The sequence below is a fragment of the Hippopotamus amphibius genome, chromosome 12 (assembly GCF_030028045.1).
Source record: "Hippopotamus amphibius kiboko isolate mHipAmp2 chromosome 12, mHipAmp2.hap2, whole genome shotgun sequence".
In the NCBI taxonomy this organism is placed as follows: domain Eukaryota; kingdom Metazoa; phylum Chordata; class Mammalia; order Artiodactyla; family Hippopotamidae; genus Hippopotamus; species Hippopotamus amphibius.
The window spans coordinates 12,276,604-12,299,685 of record NC_080197.1 but is presented as its reverse complement, the minus strand read 5'-3'; the positions used below and the strand labels follow the sequence as shown (position 1 = coordinate 12,299,685).

At 50.3% G+C, this 23,082-nt stretch overlaps 1 protein-coding gene across 1 annotated transcript in view; it reads right to left on the bottom strand.

Annotated features, from left to right (window-relative positions):
• PREX1 (phosphatidylinositol-3,4,5-trisphosphate dependent Rac exchange factor 1) overlaps positions 1-23,082 on the bottom strand; it is a 193,252-nt gene that overhangs the window by 83,708 nt on the left and 86,462 nt on the right. Inside the window, exons 4-5 of the mRNA XM_057703163.1 lie at positions 16,687-16,791; positions 10,306-10,407 (exon numbers count right to left, since the gene is read on the bottom strand). Of these exons, the coding sequence (XP_057559146.1) occupies positions 10,306-10,407; positions 16,687-16,791 (207 nt within the window). The remainder of the gene's footprint in view (positions 1-10,305; positions 10,408-16,686; positions 16,792-23,082) is intronic.

The window sequence follows — 23,082 nt, the reverse complement described above, 5'->3', positions numbered from 1 at the left end:
TTATTTCCATATTAATAATAGCTCTTACACATTATTTCTATGTAGTAATGATAACAGCAAAAGTTGTTGCCATAGTAATCATAATAGCCAGCGTCTGAGTACCTAAGTGTGCCAAGCACTGTTCTAAACTTCAGTTTCTTAAGTCATTTCATCCTCAAATCATCCCAATGAGGTAGGTACTATTTTTATCTTCACTCTACAGGTGACGAGACTGAGGCACAGAGAGGCGAGGCCTCCTGCCCAAGGCCACAGAGCCAAAAAGCAAGACCTGGTGGACGCCTAACCATGTCCACAGGGCCCTCCAGAAACAGTACAAGAAGGGAGTGAACACCCCCAAAAGCAGGTTCTTAGAACAAACATGAAATGTCTGAGCAGGGGCAGGCCCTGGGGATTCCTTAAAAAAACTGAGGGCAGAAAAGGGAGGGTGTGTGTGGGGGGGGGGTCATCCAGCAAATTAGCAGCGGAAGCTCCCCGCCCCCAGAGCCAGGCTGGGTGACCTTTCCCCAACATCCGCCCCGCCAGCCCATGTGGTTTCACAAATGGGGCTTGAGGTGAGGGCTTCCTGGAAGAGAGGATGTCAGAGCAGAGGAGCCTGCCGCTTCCGCAAGGTGCCTCATCACGCCGCTCCTCCCCCACCACGTTCACCAAAAGGGTGCTCACTGTGTCCGCTCCGTGCGGCCCCGTCACGTCCCTGCTGGTGTGGGCATGGGGCCTCAAACTCCAGGCCAAACCCAGCATCAAGGAAACGTGGCTGCAGCCAACTCCCTGTTCTTGCTCAGCCTTGCTCGAGATTCAGAAGAGGACCAGGAGAAGAACACAGGGCCTAAAGGTACAGGAAGAGAGGGGCACGGAGGAGGAGGCAGGGAAGAGATAGGGCCCCTGTTTTCCCCTGTCCTCTCTCCCATCATGGAGTCCAAGAGGGGCCCCTCCAGGCCAGCTCCCAGGGCATGTTCTCGAGAGTCTTCTATCTCCCAGCTGTAGCCACCAGCTCAAGGAGAGCACAGAGGGGAATTCCCTGGCGGTACAGTGGTTAGGACTCCACGCTTTCACTGCTACGGGTACGGGTTTGATCCCTGTGGGACCTGAGCTGAGCCAACGGGCCCTGGGTCTGAGACTTTCTGTGAGATGGTCCGGAAAGACACGCTCTCTTTCCCCTCAGTGGCCGTGCTGGTCAGACACAGGCCTGAGGCTGCTGGAGGACAACGCTGCCACCATGAGAAGGGAGCCTCCCGAGAATAAAGCTGACACAGAGGAAAACAGAGCCAGGAGATGGGAAGAGCCTGATTCTCGACGGCATCGTCTGAGCTCCTGCCTGCAGCCATAAGAAGACGGATCCCTAACACCACCATGTGAAAACATAGCTGGATTTGCCACTGGAAGAAGTGACAACACCCATTACTTGCTGTGATTTGGGGTTGCGGGAGGTTCAAAAGGAAACCTGGGGTTAGAAAGTCATGCTAGGGCTTCCTAGGTGGCGCAGCGGTTAAGAATCTGCCTGCCAATGCAGGGGACATGGGTTCGATCCCTACTCCAGGAAGATCCCACATGCCGCGGAGCGACTAAGCCCCTGCGCCACAACTATTGAGCCTGCGCTTTAGAGCCCGTGAGTCACAACTACTGAGCCCATGTGCTGCAACTACTGAAGCCCACGCGCCTAGAGCACGTGCTCCGCAACAAGAAAAAACCACGGCAATGAGGAGCCCGTGCACCACAACGAAGAGTAGCCCCCACTCACTGCAACTAATGAAAGCATGCGCACAGCAAAAAAAGACCCAACACAGCCAATAAAATAAATAAAAATTTATAAAAAAAAAAAGAAAGAAAGTCATGCTGCCTTCTTGACAAAGAGAAAGACAGCTTTGGGGATGGGAATATCACCAATGAGGGCTGGATCCCACAGAGCACACCCACTTTCAGGGGATACCTCAGCCAGCTCCTGCACCCAACTGTGGCTCCGTCCACAGACCTCTGCCCAAGGCACCACCACTGAAGCTCAGGAAGCCAAGCTCCGTTCTCTTTATCAAGACTTTCCTGTATTTCAGTCTAGGTGCCCACATGCACTATCTAGGTGACAGCAAGATGCAAATGAAAGGACTTCCTAGGTGGTGCAGCGGTTAAGAATCTGCCTGCCAATGCAGTGGACATGGGTTCGATTCCTGCTCCAGGAAGATCCCACATGCCACGGAGCAGCTAAGCCTGTGGGCCACAACTACTGAGCCCGTGTGCCACAACTACTGAAGCCCACTTGCCTAGAGCCCATACTCTGCAACAAGAGAAGCCACCGCACACCACATGAAGAGTACGCCCCGCTTGCTGCAACTAGACAAAGCCTGTATGCAGCAACAAAGACCCAACACAGCAAATAAATAAGTAAATAAATAAATTTATTTTTTTTAAAAGATGAAAATGAAGAGGCAGTGACAAGACCTATCACCACTTGAAAGAAAAAGAAAAAAAAAAAAAGAAATGAAAAACATCTGGAAGTCCAAGGAAACTCAGAAGTGAAAAGCTGCATGGCATAGTAAAGAAAACCTCCATGTATGCCAACTATATGAAATACATTTCATGCCAATATATTTCCAATTTTAATAATTCCAGCCCCTCTGCAAGTTTGAAAACTGTAGCCCCTTGGAATAGGAATTAATGGGGGAAAGGAAATAAGGCTCACGGGTCTTAAAAAATCCTTCCTTCCCCTTGGAGAGATCGGGGGAGACAGCCGGAAGAGGGCTCAGGTCTGGGAGTTCACGGTCTGGCTTTGACGAGGACATGCTATGTAACCTTGGGCAAGTCACATCCCCTTTCTGCGCCTCAGTCTCCTGGCTACGCAATGCAGGACTTGATCAGAGCCCGGGTCACAATTTGCATCCTGCAGGCCAAATGCTATTGGCAGGTTCTCTCAGCAAAGCAGAAGTTCTGGCCACCTTGGGTCTGCGATTCCATCAGACAACAACAATTGGCTGACCTGAGTGGTGGCCACACCTTCAGATGGGACATGTGCGCTATAGTCTGCCACAGTCCCGACCCCAACCCACTGCGTTACATCCAATCTACTCACTCACTTCTTTCACCTGCACTGCAGGCACCCATATTTGAGACCCTGGATTGTGTCTACTGACACTCAGTGGTGGGGCTCCAACATTCAACGACTCTATATCCAAATTCCAAAGGAGCTCCTAGCACACCTCACTGCAAAAGTCTACATCCTGCACTTCCCAACTGCAGGTTCTATAGAGGCGAGAACCTCTATAATATTGGGAGACATAATGATAGTGGTAGTGGTAGTTTTAAATTCCAATTTAGTAGAAGCAAAAAAGAAGAAGAAAAGAAAGAAAAAAAGAAAACAAGAGTAACTAAACCAAAAAAATAAAAAACCCTAAATTTATACAAAATAAAGCAAGAAAGGGGGGAGGGGGAGGAAGAAGCATTAAAAAACAAGAGGACAAATTAAAAAATTTTATAAAGATGGTAGAAACAAGTTCAAATATATCAATAAACACAATAAATATAAGTGGACTAAACTCTCCTGTTCAAAGATAGAAACTGACAGGACAAATTTTAAGATTTTAACTCCACACTGTTTACAAAAGAAGTATCTAAACTCTAAGGGTACAGAATTGTTAATAGTACAATAAAAGGATGAAATAACATGTATCATGAAAAGACTAAATGAAAGAAACCTATGGTAGTTTTATTAATATTGAACAAAACAGACTTTGAGACAACAAAAATAGCTCATACTTACTAAGCACTTATAAGCACTTTATAGGTATTATTTCATTTAATCTTCACAATAACCAGTGATAAGGCACTATTTGACAGAGGAGCAAACTGAGACACAGAGAGTTTAAGTCATTTCTCAAAGAGGCAATACGAGCAAAAGAAGGAGTTGGGATCAATAAAAATAAAAATCATATTATTAGAGTAGCTAACATTTACCAAGCATGACTGACTACCTAGTAAAATGCAAAGTGCTCTCATAGGTTTTCACAGGCATTGTCTCATCTAATCTTTGCAGCAAAGGCTGGGAGGTAGCTGCCATGCCCATTTTACAGACAGGGTAATGGGGGCACAGACAGATTCAGCAACTTGCCCTCAGTCACACAGCTAAGAAGAAGTGGAGCTGGATTTCCAAACTTAGACTCTTAAGCATCACACAGAGCATGGCAGGACTCCCAGGAAGAGTGATCTGGGAGGGTCCCTAGGAAGATCAGGAATCCGAGCTTCGCTTTGAAAGGGAGATGTGAGAGCAGGTCCCCCACCCTGAGGGAGTCGAGCAGCCCGAGGCTAGTGTTGCTCACCACACCGGAAAGAGCCTGAATTGGGGCCGGTGCAGACAGAGCTGCTGAAGTATCTGTGGGCAAGGTGTCAGTGCTCAGCCCACGAGGCAAGGTGCAGGGTGGCACTGTGGTTGGGGGAGGACGAGAGCTGGGGCAGAGGGGGCCACAGCAAAGAGACCTGTGACTTCCTGCGCCTTCTCAGAAAGATGGTGACAATGCCACATCCCCAGCAGATAAGGAACTCATTTCTTAACATCAGGGTCAGAGAAGAATTCCAAGGAGGTGACCCCAGGTGGCCAGAATGAAGAGAAAGAACTCCGGCAAATCGATACAAAAGACAACTAACCAATAAAAAAATGGGCAAATGATGTGAAAAGGCAGTTGTCATAAAATGCACCCACCTCCACCACCACCGCCCTGGTCACCTCCTGCCTGGACCACTCACATCAATGCCTCCCTGGCCACCTCCTGATCCCCCACCTCCACCCTCATCACCCCACAGCCCATTCTCCACACACAGCCTGAGGGATCCCGTGAGAACTAAGATCTGGTCCCTCCTCTGCTCAAAACCTTCCCACGGTGCCCACCTCACTCAGAGCAGACGAAGACCCCACATGGGTCCACAAGGCTCCGCATAATCCGGGCCCATCACCTCTCTAACCTCACTCCCCCACCCTCTCCCTCACATCCTCCCCTCTGGTTACACGGGTCTCCTGGCTGGGCCTCAGACACACCCCTGCCTCAGGGCCTTTGCACTAGCTCTTTCCTCTGTCTGGAAGACTCTTCCCCCAGGTACCCGTATGGCCCGCTTCCTCACCTCCTTGAGGTCTTGGCACAAATGTCCCTTTCCCCATCCATCACTCCTGGACCTTATGAACCCTGATATTTTTTTTCCATAGCATTCATGCCATCTAAACAAGTATATACATTTCCTACTCATTCATTTGTTGTCTGTTTCTCCCCCCACCAACCCCAGTAGAACATCAGAACACAGAAGAGGTTTGTGCAATTTTTGTTCACTTGTATCTCCAGCACCTGGTATAATGCCTGACACCTAACAGTTCCTCAATAAATGGTTGGTAAATGAATGAACGGCCCCAAAATCCCTAGACACCGCAGCACCCATTGTGGCTCTCCTGGAGGTAATCAGGAAGACTGAAAGGGATCTGCTGAGAAAGTACTGTTCTCAGGTGTGATTCACTGTGCTTGGTGCTGTCCTCCCCCTCCCCCACCACCCACCCCACACAAAGTGTTCTCCTGTGCCACCTAAAATCCTTTGGAGAGCTGCGAGCGGTACACATCCCACGATCTGGGAAACATACCACTCCCCAGTCATCCCCCTACACCAAGAACTGATGCCGACTCCTCCTTAGTGATGGACCACGGTCCAACCCCGGGGCACCACACTCCTGGCGGCCATAAAGACAGAGGTAGTAAAAACGGAACGGCAAGGTCCTCACGCTGTGTGTAGGTGACAGCTGCATCACCCACAGACAGACGTGGGAGGTGCAGAAGACACCAGAGCCCGTGCAGGACCCCGAGGCTACAACCTGAGCAAAGATCCTGCAAAAGCATCCCTGACACAACCCCACGGCAGCAGCTGGCCCAGAAAATGGCTCCCAGGACGCACCCTGTTTGGGCCCAGAACACTTGATCAGGCCATTTACCGTGTTAAGGACGAGGGGGAAGGTGGGAGGGGAGACAGGTGTCGGGGAGGAGGAGAGCCAAGCGTTTAGCTTGGGATATGGTGAGTAGAAGACGCCTGTGAGACATACAGGTAGAGAAACCGAGTGGGCAGGAGAACAAGACCAGAGTTTAGGTGAGAGGTCTAGGCTGGACGTCATCAGACAGAGAAGGGGTCTAGAGCCATGGGCGTGTCCACCAAGAAACTTCGACGTGGGTGTTCACAGCAGCATTATTCATAATCACCAGAAAGTGGAAACAACCCAAGTGCCCATCAACTGATGAACAGATGAAGAAAGCATGGTACACCCACACGATGGAATATTATTCCGTCATGAAAAGAGATAAAGTGGAGACGTACACTACGCCGTGGGGGAACCCTGAAGACACTCCGCTAAGCGAAAGCAGCCAGACACAAAAAACTACGTATGATATGATTCCACTCATATGAAACGCCCAGAGCAGACAAATTCACAGAGACAGAAAGTAGATGAGTGCTTGCCGGGGGCTGTGAGGAGGAGGGAAAAGGGAAGTGGCTGCTCGTGGATTCAGAGTTTCTCTTGGGGGTGACGAAAATGTTCTAAAATTATTGCGGTGATGGTTGCACAACTTTTGAATATACTTTAAAGGGAGGGGGGAGGGTGCAAGAAATGGGGGAGGCCACTGTGGGCGCAACTCTAGATGGAGAAAAGGCCCATGGGCAGAGGCCTGGGGCCCACCTATGCCTGGAGACCTAGACGGTGAGGAACCAGCAAAGGAGACTGAGAGGAAGGGGTCAGAGAGGCAGGAGACAAAGGGAACAGGGGACTGGAGGGGCAGCTGCCCCTTTCAGACAGATGTGCCCCTCCAGTTTGCACCCCTGCCGGCCTCAGTCTGCTACCATTACGTACCAGGCCCTCGTGGGTGCAGTCGGAGACTGAAGCTCTGAGGGGCGGGCCCTGGGTCTGTCTGGCTCACGACTGTGGCCCTGAGCCGTGCCAGCAGCTGGTGCGCAGTCAGCGCGCCAGGAAGATCTGCACGTCACCAGGCAACAACTAGAATGGTCTGTGACAGTGGGTCTCCCCTCGGGCACCTGCCATGTGAGCACCAGGGGCATCACCCCAAACCTGAATCATTTTCCTGGAAACGTTGATGGAAAACTCAACAGAGCCTGAAAATGCCAACTGTCTATCCCAGGCCTGGGCTGAAGGCTGAAATAGAATGTTCCGGCTATTCTTAGGCAATGTTCAAGTTCAGGTTTTTGGGGCTGTTCCCAAAGACGTTTTCGTTCTCGCCTCTTCCCTCTTCCCACCCAGGCTCCCCGACCCTGTTCGCCCACTCGATTCAAAGTTCAGCTCAAACAAGGGGGCTCAGGCGAGGGCGCCGGAATCGGAGGGGGTGGGGGCAGGACTGAGGGTTCAGGCTCAGCTGCCCCAGGCTCCTGGGCTCATCTTTGAAACGCCACTGGAAAATGTGACAGGAAAAAGGAACTCAGGAGGGGTACGAAGAGTTCCCCTCAATCCCAGCTGTTTTCTGATGCAAACATTCCAGCTGTGGGTGCCAAAGGCCAGGACACTCTGAGCAATTCTGGAGGTGGGGGGGAGCAAGGCATGTCCCCACAGGAATCTCAGGCCCGGCTGGCTGGTCCCCCAGTGCTCTCTTGAGCCCCGGATAAACACAGCTGGAGACGGAGGAAACGGGGCATGTAAACAGTCACTTGGTCTAGAGGGAAACCCACAGCCCCGCTTCCTCACTGTTTCCTGTGGGCAGTCACCCCACCATCAAATGCCAGTGGGTTCTGTCTCTCTCTCTCTCTCTGCTCTCCTGGAAATCCAGAGCCCAGGAACCTTCCCAGCCCAGACTGCGGCCCCTGGGGCTGAACAGGCCTCAGAAACATCTGGACTTCACATCGAGAGTTTAGAGTCCACTGGGACACCAGGTCCAGCCCCACTGGTTGTTAAAATACGTTACAGAAACTGCCACTCGGATCCCAGACTTTCCCAAGATCCAGAAACCAAAGCGTTAACACCTAGGGAACCTGGGCTGGGGTCTGGGGCTATAGCTGGAGAGTCTTCCAATGAGTCAGATATTCAAGGGTTTGAAACAAAGGAAAGAAGGGGCAGACTAGTCACCGAGCCTCAAAACACAAGTCCACGAACCTTCCTAGACTCCCACCTAGGGAACAGAGAAGGTCAGCATCCCCAACACCCCTGCACTTGGGCAGCTTAACTCTCCAAAGTGCTTCTCAACAGGCAATGTAGCCTCGTGGTTAGGACACAGAACGCTAGAGTCAGACTGCCCAAGCTCTAACCATGGTTTCTCCTGCTTACCTAACGTGAGGCCTTAAACGGGCCACTTCCCTTCTCTGTGCCTCATCTCTAAATGGGGTGATCACACTGCCTACCTCATTGAGTTGCTATAAGAATTAAGTAAATAAATGTTTAATCATCATATCAACCCTATCAGTACTATTGATATAAACACTGTATTACAGACAGGAAACTGAGGCACAGGGAAGTGACTTTCCCAAGGTTACACAGCCAGTAAATGGCAGAGCTAGACAGAATTCAAACCCAGACAGCCTGTGACTGCAAAGCCTGGCTCTAATCCAGGGGTCAGCACATTTTTTCTGCAAAGGGTCAGATTGTAAATATTTTAGGCTTTGCTGGCCACATCCGGTCTCTGTCACATACTCTTCTTTGTTTTGGGGGCCTTTTTTAACAACCCTTAAAAAAATGTAAACACCATTCTTAGCTCATGGATTGTACAAAAACAGCCCATGGGCTGGATTTGGCTCACGGGTCACAGTTTTGTCAACCCCGTCCCTAAACCACCGCAGAATACTACCTCTTAAATGCCGGCAACGGATTCAAGTTTGGAAAACACACCAAACAAATCAAATGAAGCCCAGCTGCAGGTCCACTGCAGTTTACAGGTTACCAACTTACAAGTTTCACCTGGAGCTTCTTCAGCACCCAGGTGAAGAGTCAAGCCACGTATGGCATTTCCAACACCTGTTTGGGGATCAAAGCAGCTGCAAGAACTGTAGAAGGTTCTTTCAGCTCCCTGGGAGGGATAAATAGCAGCAGGCCAGAGGAGGCGCAGGGAGAGCTGGGTTCCACCACCCACAGCTCTGCACGTTAAAGGCTTGTGTTCCCAGGCAGAGCTGACAGCCCCCCAAAAGCTCTGGTCAAACACAGAGGTTCAAGGGCCACTCACTGTCTCCAGCAGAAAGGCAAGTTCAAGAATCCCCATCCTCTTCCCCTCCCCTCTCCCTTTCAGCTCATGGAGCAAAGATGCATGTGGCCCCGGTGAGCAGGTGCCTGAATGAGGCAACACCAGCCAAACTAACCCACCAGCAGGGACCCCAGGAAACAGCTGTCAGATGGAAGGCCTTCAGGATGGAGCCAGGACAGGTCAGGCCAACTGCCACCATCTCCAAGGGCTGGAAATCGTGGGCTGAAAGCAGCAGATGGTGGCAGAGCCGTCCACCTAGCTGGAGATCTGCCTGGAAGCCAACTCTGAAGTTGCAAATCAAGACTTCTGGGGTCCCCGCAAGCAGCACATCTTCTCCCGGTCTGCCTGACCAAGACTAAGTCAAATGTGGCTGGGCAGGGAAGAAGTCAGCAGGTGCGTGGATGGCTCTCGTTTACCCACCCAGCATCTGCCCCCTCACCCCTCTTCCACAAAGAGCTGGGATTTTGGTTGAGGGGGTCCCTCTCTCTCCAACACTGGACTTCCGGCCTGTGGGATCCAGTGATTGGCTGGAGGTTGGAGCATGTGACACAAGTCTGTGCCAATCAGATTGCTTGCTCAGGGTGATTGGCTCAGGGGTGAAACACCTGACTGTGGTCTCAGCCAATCAGATCACGACACTGCCCTGCTCTCTATCACTGGACCATATCTCAGCCAATCAGAGCACAACACTACCCAGTTGACAGTGATTGGTAAGAGGTATAGCCAAGTCCAAGCATATGAGAGGAGGACAATGGCCCAAAGCATTCCTAATATTGCATCCTCCTGGCCACAGATGACCAAAGTCTAAATGACTCTCTGGATTTTTGTCACAGCTACTGGAAGACAGGCTCACTCTTTCCCACTGTCTTTGAACTTGAGAGAGTGCAAGGCCACAGTCACTACAGCTACCTGCTACCATGCTGAAAATAAAGCTGAAAGGTAGGAAGCAGAATTGAACCAGGGAGAAGGAGGCAAGGTCCTCACTTGGATACAGCCCAGCCCAAAACCGACACTGCCCCTAGACTTCTCAGCTACCGGAAATAACAAGTTTTATTTTTTGATTAAGCCAGACAGAGCTGAATGTTCTGTTGATTCAAAATTGGGGAAAAGAATAGGGGGAATGTCTCACCTTGAGGAGGAGGGGGTACTTGCAGATCCTCTGAATAGGAGACAACAGGTAGCCCTCCAGAGGGATGTCCGTGGTTTTCCGGCCTCCCAGAAGCATGCAGCTCTGCAAAGGGACAGGAGACCTTCATTAGAACTCGCGAAGGACAGCAAAAGAATTTAGCCACCCTCAAATAAAAATAGGAAGCACTCGCAAAACACAGCTACAGATAATCACTTTGGAAGCAACTTAACAACACCTAGGAGAGGAAGAAATGTATATCCTACAACCCAGCACAAAGCCCAGATCAGAGGCAGGCAAACTATGGCCCATGGGCCAAATCCTGCCTACTCCCTGTTTTGGCAATTAAATTTTTATTGGAATACAGCCATATCCATTTGTTTACATATTGTCTATGGCTGCATCCAAGCTGTAATGGTAGAGCTGAGTAGTTGTAATAGAGACCTTGCAATTGCAAAACCTAAAATATTTACTATCTGGCCTTTTACAGAAAAGTCTGCTCACCCTCAGTCCACACAAACTCACACATATGTACCAGGACACAGGAACATGGACGCTCAAAACTGCCTTGTCTGAAACAGCAAAAAATGGAAAGTAACCTAAATATCCATCCACTGGAGAATGAAAGCTATGCAGCAGATTTCCACAATGGTACACTACGCAGCAGTGAAAATGGGAGAACTAAAGCTATGTACAGCAATGTGGATGAACCTCAAAAACATGCTCTCAAGTAAAAAAGAAAAACAAAAGGATATGTATGGTGTAAATCCATCTATATAAAGCTTTTAGTGACACACAAAACAAAACTAGGCATTGTTTATGGAGAAGCTATCGGTAGTAAAATAGAAAGTCAGGCATGGGAAAAAAGTGTACCAAATTGCATGTCTATGGTCTCCCACCACACCCCTCACAGTCCTGGGTCCCTAGGGCTCACCGTGTGCCGGTATATGAATGAATGAATGTATGAATGAATGAATGAATGAACTGAAAGCACATCCAGCAATGAAGAGGTCTCAGCCTTCCTCCTCAACACCATATTAGCAGACTGGAAATAGAACAGGACTCTTGGCAAAAGGGATTCCCATCCTATCATTCATTCACTCATTCATTCATTCTACAAATACACATCATGTGCTTACTATGTGCTGGGCACAGTTCCAAGCACTGGAAAAGTGCCCAACAAAGCAGACAAATTCCCCGCTTACAGTCAAGGTAAAATAAGACCACAGGACATCTACCATGTGCTTACCATGCCTAAGGCTCTGTGCCTCGTGCTTCACCCACAGGTAACGTTCATCCTCACAGCCCTAAAAGTAAGCAAGTTTCCTATTCCAGATGGGCAAACTGGCACTCAGAGCTGGAAGTGCTGGCCCAAGTCTCAGAGCTAAGGGCACTGCCTCTCAGGGATCTTTGACGACCCCCTCCCTGGAGACACAGTCCCAGGGACGCTGGGTCCCTGCTCTGGCAGGAGCTGCATGGCTCCCAGCCCCACGTGTACCCCTGGCACAGATGGGGGATGAGGGCTGCAGCAGCTGGGAGGTGCCCAGCCCCACACTGCTCACACTCAGGTCTTTGTCCTCCGAGCCAGCGCTCCCCACAAACTGCCCTGGTGATGTCAGCTCCAGGCAGAGAGAGGGAGTCTGGGAGTGGGGTGTGCTTTCCAACCGCCCCCAGGGCTTGGCAGGAGAAAGGCCTGTCTCTTTGTCCAGGATCAAGACGTTTTCACAGGACTGTCACAGCCACCAACTCCTCTTCACCCCAAACATCCTAGACGGTTGTATCACTTTATTTTCATTAAAAAAAAATAAAAGGGCAAGCAAGCACACACAGAGCTATTCACTATTCTTATAAGATTATGCCCCAAGCACTATGGGAAGAACTTTTGAGAATCCTCTCTTTCAACCATCCTAATCCACAGAATTGATTCAGGTGTGGTGTCATCCTCATCCTCTTTCCAACCTCCTAATGGCAGCCATGCCCCAGCGCCCTTCCACACTCATCCCCCTGCTGGCCTCATCCAGACCCATCGCTTTCACCAATTTAACCATCCTTTATGCAGGAACACTCAACTTCCTATCTCCAGCCCGGCCCCTCCCGGCCCTAAACCCCAGACTCACATCTCTGATTCTAGGCCCACATCCCCACCTGGATATCTAACAGGCATCCTTAAACCTCTCATACTTGCTCCTACCCAGCCTTCACCATTTCAGGAAATTGTACCTCCGTTCTTCCAGGTGTTTGGGCTCCAAACCCTGGAGTCATCTTTGATTCCTCTCATTCATTAATACCCCCAAAGGCAACCGCACAGCAAACGGTGTCAGCTGGAGAATCAGACTCTACGTGAATCCAACCACTTCTCAAACCACTACCGCCCCATCCTCACCACCATCATCTCCTGCCTGGACTGTTGCAGCAGCCCTAGAGCGGGCTGAACAGTGTCCGCCCAAATGCCATGTCCACTCGGAATCTCAAGAGTGTGACCTTATTTGGAAATAAGGTCTTTATAGACATAATGAGTTAAATTAGGATGAGGTCATTCTCATTCTGGATTAGAGTGGGTGCAGAATCAACTGGCTCTGGGTCCTTCTAAGAAGAGGACCCGTCGCAGAGAAGGCAGGCTGTGAAGAGGGAGGCAGAGACTGGAGTTCTGGTTCCACAAGGCAAGAAACACGTGAGGCCACCCGAAGCTGGAAGAGGAAAGGCAGGATCCTTCCCTGGGGCCCACAGAGGAAGCAGAGCCCTGGTGACAGGGCCTCAGAACTGAGAGAGAATAAATTTTGTTTTAAGCCACCCAGTTTGTGGTCATTGTTACGGCAGCCCTGGGACACACGCACACACACAAGCCCCAACCCTGCTCTCCTTGCTTCAGCCCTCACACAGCCAAGGGGATCCGTTCAAAATGCAGATTAGTTCACATCATTCCTCTTTTCAAAATCATCCCAAGCGTTGCCATCCCACTCAGACTAAAACTGAATATTCTATTGAAAGTACTGCCACATGCTCCAACCTGGACGAATCTCACAGACGTTCTGTTGAGCGAAAGAGGCAGACACAAAAGCCTCCTGTGTGATTTCATTCGGGCCACATTCTGGAACAGGCAGAACTAACCTTTAGTGAGAGAAATCGACACAGAGGTTACCTCTGGCGGCACAGAGGGGCATAACTGGGAAAGGGCATCAAGGGAACCTTCTGGAGTGATGGAAGCGTTCTAAATCTTGATCTCGGGGGTGGTTCCGCGGGTGTACACATATGCAAATATTCATTATGCTGTGAGTACATTCACCGCACATATGCTACACGGCAATAAATGAACTTTCTAAAAATCTCAGATTCGTTCCATTGTCTAAATGCGCCTTCATTTTCTGGCTTCTTTCAATCTTTCTGACCACATGTCCTTCTACCTTTCCTCTCACACTCTCCAATCCAGCCACCCTGGCCTTCTAGCTATTCCTCAAACACACTTGGACCTCAGGACCTCTGCATGTGCAGGTCCTCTACCTAGAATGCTTTCCCTCCAGATACTCCTCACCTCTCTCGCTTAACTTCATCCAGGTCTCTGCTTAAATGTCACCTAAGATGGCGTTTTCCCAAAGAGCCATCTAAAACAGCAGCCACCACCCAAACTTGCTCAAAACGTCCTCCCGTCCTTAACTTACTTTATTTCCTGCAGAGAACTTAACGCCACATGACATATCACAGAAGTCCCCACTAGGAGAATGGCCATTTGATGAGAGCAGGGACTTTTCTCGCCTTGGTCACTGTTATATTCCCAGTACTTAGAATGAGCCCTACCACATGACAGGTGCTCAAAACGAAGCTGTTGAATGAATAAATAAATCAATTATCCCCATTTTACAGACAAGAAACTGAGGCACAGGAAGATGAAGTTCCCGCCCCATCTCTCAGCTAGTATACAGTACGTCATGAATGGAAAGCCAGACTGTGTCTGTTCCCAACGCCTTAACATCCCATAATAGACTCAAGACGGCCCTTCTGCAGGTGGCCAGAAGCTGGGAGATGCCAGCAAGGAGGGAGACAGATGGCATGTGTGCTGACGCCCCACACTTCCTCTCCCTGCCCAAGCCGCCGAGCCCAGCTGCTGCTAGGAAAAGGGCAGCTTGGCCCTCCAGGAAGACTGCAGGAGAGAGAGGAAGGGAGAAAACAAGAAGTGAGGCCCCTCCTTCCCACACCACTGTAAACACCTTCCTGGCATCTTCCTGCTTCCCAAGACATAACTGAGCCCATAAGGTGGGATTCAGGGAGCCCAGAGCCTGAGCAGCAGGACCTCTGCAGATGGTGCTGCCTCAAAGTCTTGGGCCAATCATAGAAACATGCATGAGTGTGACCTTACGTTACCTGACTTATCTTTGCTCTGTGCCCAGACTCTCATGAATGTAACTGAAAAAAGACATGTAAAGATGCAGATACCAGCAACAAAAGACATCAGTCCTGAACGCTTAAGATGCTTGAGACAAAGGTGGAAATCAGTTGCCCAAGCTGCCCTGCATCAGATGCTCACTGGAACTGGGCCAAGCAACACAATCTCACTACATTTTGAGTGAACGAAACATACATTTTGAACCAAAATCCTCGAAATGTTTTGCTGGAGACTGTGCATTAGGGCAAAGTGTGATTAAGAACTGTATTATGTAGTTCAGCTTTCTGGGCACATGGTTAAGACTCCTTACGCCATGTCAGTTAACAGTTCTACTTCTGTATGCTGGATCCTGCGTGTGCCACTGGGAAATAAAACAGTATGGGGGCAGCGGGGGGTGGGTGGGGGGTGATCTGTGACTGAAGAAGCAGGGAATCTACAGGTGAAAGATGAAGATTTGAACCCATGAGAAGCTCAATCACTTTTCAAGTAGGTACTCTCAGAAAGTCACTTAATATTTTGGAGTCATCAAAACCACCTGTGGCAAAGGCTATGTGGCGTCCCCAGATGTATTCTTCTTCCAAAGCAACAGAACTTTCAGCTGGGCACAGGGCTGCGGAGAATAAAGCCTACACTTCCCAGCCTCCCTTGCAGCTAGGTGTGGCCATGTGACTAAGTTCTGGCTAATGGGATGTGTGCAGCTTCCTGTTGTGCCCTTCAAAGGGGAGAGGCAGGCCCTCCTTCCCATCCTTCCTGCATCCCACTACCTGCAGTGTGGAAGTGGGGATAAGTCATCATATACCATGTTGATGAGGGCACACACTACAGCACTGGCCCCTGACACTGGGGCCCCCATACCAGCCCCAGACTATTTCCATGTTGTTAACATGGGAGAGAAATATAATATCTACCTTGTTTAAACCACTGACTTGGGATGTCTGCCAGGCAGACAAATGTATATCTCAACTCATACACGACAGATAGCAGCTGGTAAAGCTCCAAGGAGATCACAAACGGGAACCCATTTTATACCCAAGTGAATTGTGCAATTGTAACAAGAAGACCATCATGGGTGTCTATGGTTTTGCCTGACCAACATCCATTCTCAACTTACTTCCACAAGTGCAAACCAACTGTCCTTTAGGGATCCATCCCATCCTTAGGGTCTGTAGTATAAGTGGAGTTGACCCCACCCTCCAGCTCCAGAAGTGACCAATCCGAGCACCAGCCAATCCCTCTGTGTACAGCAGTTGGTCCAGGGATATGGTCCTGAGCCAAGCTGAGCCAATGAGCATCAGACCCAGGATTTTTGCTGTCACTTAGAAAAGAGGAGCCCTCTTTATCCTGGAGTTGCGCAGCTATGAGAGGTATAAGCATGGAGCCCTGGAGGCCACTTGCCACCACGTGGGGAGAGTCTGCCTGGGAATGGAGCCAAGGTGAGGAACGCAGAGCCAAGAGATACACTCCTGATGATGTCACTGGAACACCAAGATTCTGCTGCACCTGAAGCTCTCTCAGGTCTTAAACTTCCAAGAAAAGTGAACCAGTAAATCTTTTTTTTTTTCCCCTTAAGCCAATGTTAACCAGATTTTCTTTCACTTAGAATTAAATAATCCCAATAATATTGAATACAATTATTACTACTATTGTTACCAGTCTTATCAGGATTATTACTTTAGACCAGGAATTGGCCAGCTTAGTCCTGGGGCCAGTCCACCCCTCTGTGCCTGTTTTTGTAAATAAAGTTTTATTGGAACACAGCCATGCTCCTTCCTTACATTTTATGACTGCTCTCATGCTACAGCACCAGAGCAGAGTCATCGTGACAGGGGCTGTATGATGCACAAAGGTAAAAATTATTCACTATCTGGCCCTTTACAGAAAACGTTTGTGATCCCTGCTGTACACAGGCTGCCCTAGCTGAGGAAGGACCAGGCAGCAAGGGTCCCTGTGGATTTGCAAGGCTGAGGCAGAGAGGAAGGGAAGGGCAGGGGTGGTGGTGAACTTACCAAAAGGAAAGCCCGCACGGTGGGGATCTTGTTCAGCTCCACAAGCAGCCGCAGGGCCTTCTCGTGGTTGCTGCAGTATTCCTCGTACACGCAGAACTTGTCCTTCTGCAAGACAAGAACAGGGCCTGTGGGAGACAGGTCACAGCAGGAAGGCAGATGCTCTGAGATATGCAGACGGCTGGGCCAGCAGGCCCAAGAGGAAAGGACCACCCAGACCCTGACCCTGAGAGATACCCAGCAGGTGGGATTTCAGCTGAAGTGGCTCCCACTTGCTGTAGGCCTCTCAGCCTCCCCTCTTGCCCCAGTTCTGCACCCAGCAACCTCGAAGGAAGCAGCAGGGCCCAGGGTCAAGAAAGGACAGGCAGCCTGGGCTTGAATCCTGGCTCTGCATTTCCAGCTGTGAACTCGGGCAAGTTACCTGATCTCTCCGTGCCTTAGCTTCCTCACCTGTTAAGGTGGAGTTAATTATAGTCCCTCACTCATGGGGTTGTTTCAGAAATTGAGTTAACAGGTGAGGTTTCAGTATTTAGTAAGTGCTTAATAAATGTCTTTAGTATCAAAACGCAAGCCAGATTGTGTCACACCACTGCTTAAAACCCTCCAATGGTGTTCTATTACACTAGGAATGAAATCCAACACTTTATTATACCCTTCAAGGGCCAGATAATGTGACCCTGCCTCTCTCTGACCTCATCTCACTGGCCTTCCATCTGCTCCTTGAATTTGCCAAGCCTGTGCCCACCTCAGGGCCTTTGCTCTTGCTGTTTCTTCTACCTGGAACACTTTTGCCCAAAGCCTGGCCACTCCCCACCATTCAGGTCTCAACTCAAATGCCACCTCCTCAAATGACACCTGGACCACCGTAGCTAACGTGGCCATCCAGGTGTTCTCTATCACCCCCACCCCACCCCATCTTCATTTTCTCTACAGCATTCTCACAATGTGGAACCATCCAGATTATCTGTTCATCATCTGTCTTTTCCCACTTGGCAGTCAGCTCCCCAAAGGCAGTGACCACATCCATCTTGTTCACTGAGGTGTCCCCAGATTCTAGCACAATACCTGGCACACAGTATGCCCTCAATGATACTTACTAACTCTACACACCTACTAGGTGCAATGCCCTGTACATATGAACCAGAAGAGTCTAAATAAGACTCAGGAATTTGGGGGAACAAGTAGATCTCTGGTCACTGCCACACAGCAGTGGCACTTCTGAAGCAGGGGGATAGCTCTCTTGACCTCCAGATACCCCTGAGCCCAAAGCTGGACTCTTTCCAGCCTTGAGGTCACCTGTGGGTCACCAGGTCTGCAAGCGTCAGTCAAGGTTTCCGGGACTAAAAGGGACAAGGAGCCATCTTAGCAGGAAGCTCTCCACTGAGCATCCTTGGTTCCCAAAGACTCACAGAATACCTCCTCCCAACCCGCCAAACCCCAAACAAGGATGTCCTGGGGAAGGCCACAGGACAGGAAGGGCTGAAGGGCCTTGACCTTGGGCTGGGGGGTGGCCAGGAGACCCCAAGAAGCTAAGGAAGGAAGAGGTGGGTCTGCAAAGTAAGCAGCTTGTCTTCTTTCTAAACAAGCCCCCAGTCATCCTGCCAGTGGGTGGCTGCAGGAAAGAGGAAACCAACAAGGAGAGAGAATGGGTTTCAGAATCAGTAAATCACCCCAACCCACCCCAGCCCCTGCTGGGGCTCCATGTGCATCCTCTGAGCAGATGCCCTGAGCAGCAACGTGCCTCCAGCCGGAGCCAATGGCCAACACGGAGCATGTGCTGAGCGGTTAGGACACCCCCCCACCCCCGCTCTCCTGGAACGCAGGTAGACTCATTCACGCCTCACAATAACCTGACACGGTAATCCCTGTTTTCGAACCGCTCACACATGGGAAGCCAAGGAACGGTCATGAGCCCAGGGCCTCACACCTAGCGAAGCAGCAGAGGCAGGATTCGACCTCTCTTAAGCCCCATGCTGATGTCTGGCTCTGCAGCCAATTGCCTAGGGGCCCTGCTATTAGCACAGCTCCAAGATAAGACACCAAAGCCCCCACGGCCATGATCTGTACCAGCCTCATAAGTGCAAGTCCAGGTTCTACAGCCAGACCACCCCGGTTCAGAACCTGACTCCCCAGCTCGCCAGCTCTGTGACCTTGGGCAAGGCATGTAATGTTTCAGAGCCTCTGCATTCATGTCTGTATATTACAGACAGTAATGACCTCCTGTCATAAGGCTGTTGTGAGGGTTATCAGGTGAGTTCACAATAAATGTGTAAAAGAGTGCATAGTAAGGGCTCCTTAGCTATTAGCCACTATTATTATTGCTGTTGTTGGTGTCGCTATTATTACCATGGTTATTATTTCGGCAAATTATTATCCCATTGGTGACTCCATCTATGACACGTGGGGCAGTGGACGGGTAGGTTTTGATGGCAAAAAAGAGACAGGCCGAGTCAGGAGGAAGGGAGCTGAGTGGACGCGTAGGTCTGGGGAAGGCCACCAGGGAAGGCACCAGACAGATTCTGAGAACTACGGTGGCTCCCACACCCCGGTATGTTTGGCTTCTCATTCTTGCACTGTCCATCTCCCCACAACCACCCCCTGGACTCTGAGCTCCATGGAGGCTAGGCTTTGCAACCTGCTGAGGTCCCAGCTGTGATGCCAGTGGGGACTGAAGTCCCAAACAGAGAGTAGACCTCGTGACTATTTAATGAATGAAGCAAGAGAGCAGAGGGAGGAACTGAGTGGTGCCCAAGACCCTCACACCAGACCCACACTTCTTCCAGGTGACCCCAGTCCACCACAACACAGCCTCGGCTCTTCATTGACCCGTGTGTTGTTTTACCCAGCATCCACTCCCCCTTGTTCTGGTCACAGCCCCCAGTTTTTCCCCAGGGGATCTGCCTCCTACACTCTGACCCCACTGACTCCACTCCACTCCCAGGCACTATGGGTGAGCATGTGACCCAGGTCAAACCAATCAAAGAGTTCCCAGTCCTGGCAGCAGTGGCCATGTGACCCAAGCTGAGCCAATTATAAAGAGAAGCTCTCTTTGAACTTTTGTTACTTAGTTAGCAGACTGTCACTCTGAAACTGCTGACGGCCACCTCTGCCATCACTCCAAGAATTAAGCCAAAACGGAGGACAGCAGAGCCTAGAGATAAAGAAAAACCAAGTTCTGAAAACATCATGTGGGGTCCTGGATCCAGCTATACCTGATGCCAACACTCCCTGAATATTTCATTTGTATGAACCAATAAAGTCCTTTTTTTGTTTAAGCCGATTTGAGTTGTTTTTGTCACTTGCAGTTAAGACAGTCCTAATATATGCACATTCCAAAAAGGGAAGAAAATGAAAAAAACGGATCCAAGTCTGGTGAGATGACAGTCTTCCTATTCATCTCCATCTGTACCATGAAAGGGTTGGACCAAAAAGTACTGCCAAATCTGTTTATTTTCACATGCCAACCCCAATCAATAAGTAGTGCTAACTGGAACACTAGTGAGAAGAATTCTGGAGCCCCATGGAGAATGCTGTGATTGATTAGCAATGTCTGCCATGGATGCAGGAGTGGGAGTAAGTGATAAGATTGCCACAGGTTTGTCATTCCTCATTCCCTGAGCCCCCTCTCTGACACTCTGCAATGTCCTCCTCTCCTTCAGCCAACGAAAAGGGCAGGGGACCAAGGATTGAGGCCTGCAGAAGTTAAATTTAGCAAATGACAACACTCCCTCTTCAAAACCATGCCCAGTTTCATTACTCCTATCTCCTTTCATTGAGTCCAACCCCAGCTGCATCTCAGGCCCAAGATGCAGCAAATGTGGAAATGCTACTCTTGACAGCTAAGACGCCAAGTGTTTGGTTTCCTCCTAGAAGCCCCACGTGGGGCTTTGATTGTTTGGCCAGGAGGAAACGGACAAACAGTTGTGAGCACACAGATGTGGGGGGTGGGGAGCATGTGGCTGTGGGTTTGGGCTGTGAAGGAAGGGACAGCTGCCAGCTGGAGACAGCTGGGGGAGAGGGTCTAGCCCCCAGGGAGGGCTCAAGGATTGTCAGGAGTAGTGGCTGCTGTCCATAGTACCCAGGGGGTGACACTAGCTCCACGGAGACCATCTGCTCCCAACCACTCACTTCACACACACAAAGACTGAGACTCAGAGAAAGGAAGGAGCTGGCTGTGTAGACATCGCTGGTGGGGAGGGGAGTATGAGATTCAGGTCACTTTCCCCAACCTATCATCCGCCTGTTCACACAGCTAGCTGTGGGGAGATAGGGCGAAAACCTAACGCAGAACATACCACTTCCTGCTAAACCCTCCAACTTTCAGAATGCAATCCCTGCAGGACTGGGCCCCCCATGACATCCCTGGACTCCCTCCATCGCTCACGCTGCTCCAGCCACACTGGTCTCCCTGCCTTCCTCCTGTGGACCAAGCCTGCTGCATCCACGGCCCCTGCCCTGGTTTCCCCTCCATGTGGAACACCCTTCCCCAAGATCCCCCACTTCACCACCTCACAGAGGCACCCCCTGACCAGGATCACCAGGTAAAACACAAGACACTGACCTGAGTGCTCATTTCAGACAAACAACAGGTGGTGTTTTAGTATAAGTATGTCCCAAACATCGTATGAGACACACTTACACTAAAATATTATTTGCCATCTGTCTGAAATTCAAATTTACCCCACCATTCTGGGTGTTTTTATTTGCTCAGTCTAGCAACCCTGTCCCTGACTTCCCAATTTCAGACAATCTCAAGGAGAATCGCTACTCCTTATCACATCTGCATTTTATATTCTTCACAAACCCGCATCCACATCTGAAATGACTTCCTCTGTCAACTGACTGACCCTCCTCATGGAGCCTCATGGCAGGAAAAAGCAAGTCTGTCTTATTTAGGGCAACATCCTCAGGGCAAAGTACAGTGCCTGACGCACAGTACGTGCTTAATAATAATATAAAGAGACTTTATCACATAAGATGGTGAAAAACACAAGCCCAGGAGTCAGATAACATTGGCTCAAATCCTGGCTCCAACACTCACTGCCTGGGTAAGCTTGTGCACGGACTTACCCTCTCTGGGCCTCAGTTTCCTCATCTGTAAAGTGGGTATAATAACAGCACCCACTGATCAAGGTTTTGTGACACTATAATGAATTAATACATGTAAAGTACTCAGAACAGCACCCAGCACAAAGAGAAGGTTCAGTGCGTGCTAGCTTGCAGTCATCTCAGTAGTCAGTGGTTGGGTTTGGGGGTGAGCGGGTGAGGGAGTCCCCCGCTGTCCACGGACTGGGCAGCAGCGGTGCACTGGTCTGTAAGCCAGGGCCCCTCACAGGGTCTGATGCGCCCCTTCCTCTCCCGGAGAGCCTGATTACAGAGCTCTGTCCCCAATCACCACCTCACGACCCCAGTGCTGTCCAGCTGGCACCAGTGCCCCCTCCCTTTGGGGCTGTGGGGGATGCGGCAGTGAGTGTGTACTATCCGTGAGCCCCTCCCCAGGGACCGCCCTCGGCCTGAGACAGCCGCCTGGCCTGTCCGAGGCTGTCCACCCACTCCCTGGGACAGCCCACGTCCAGCAGGGGTGCAAAGGCCCTGCCCCCTCGTGGCAATCCGGGGTGACCAGAAGGAAGAGGCACCCCAGCTCCAGAGTTCCCCCAACCTCAGGGGAGGTCAGGCTGGGTGGAGACTGTGCAACCTTCTTCAGCTGCTTCCAACAGGCCACCTGCACGCCAGCCTCCAGCTTCCGGAAACCCACCTACAGCACTGGCCGCTTTTACAAAGAATTCAGCACCATCCTCCAGGAGCCTGGGGGGAGGAGCTGGCGACTGCAAAATTTAAATGAAGAAAATGATTTTTAAATTAAAAACATTGAGTCACACGCTGAGAAAGCTGATTCCTTTTTCAACTGTTCCAATTACCTCAAGGAAGAGCCTCAGCAAAGGGTGCTGTGACACCAAAGCCAGCTTGACACTGTCCACCTTCCTTTTCATCAAACCGAGGGCAGGTCTCACACTCAGAGACTCAGGTGGGCAAGAGTTTCTAGACGGAATGCTGTAACACGGCTTGGTTTCTATTGCATTTATTTTTAATAGCAAGAGACACTCATTTTCCACGTCCAATGATGATGCAAATTTCCCTTTCAAATAAGTTTTTTTGACTCCCCACAAAGGCCTGAACTCCACCGTCAGCACACTGGGATTCCGAAGGTAAGCACTGCCCTCACAGATGTCCAGTCTGATGAGGCCACACGAGAAGAGTTCCGGGCAGCGCAGGAGAGGGAATGGAAAAGAGGATGCCCCTTGGGCTCTAAACTCCGCGTTCCTTCCTCCAGCCATCCCTGCATCTCTGAGCAAATTAGCCCAACTGGGGACTTGGGATCCAGAGACCCTCACTAACCAG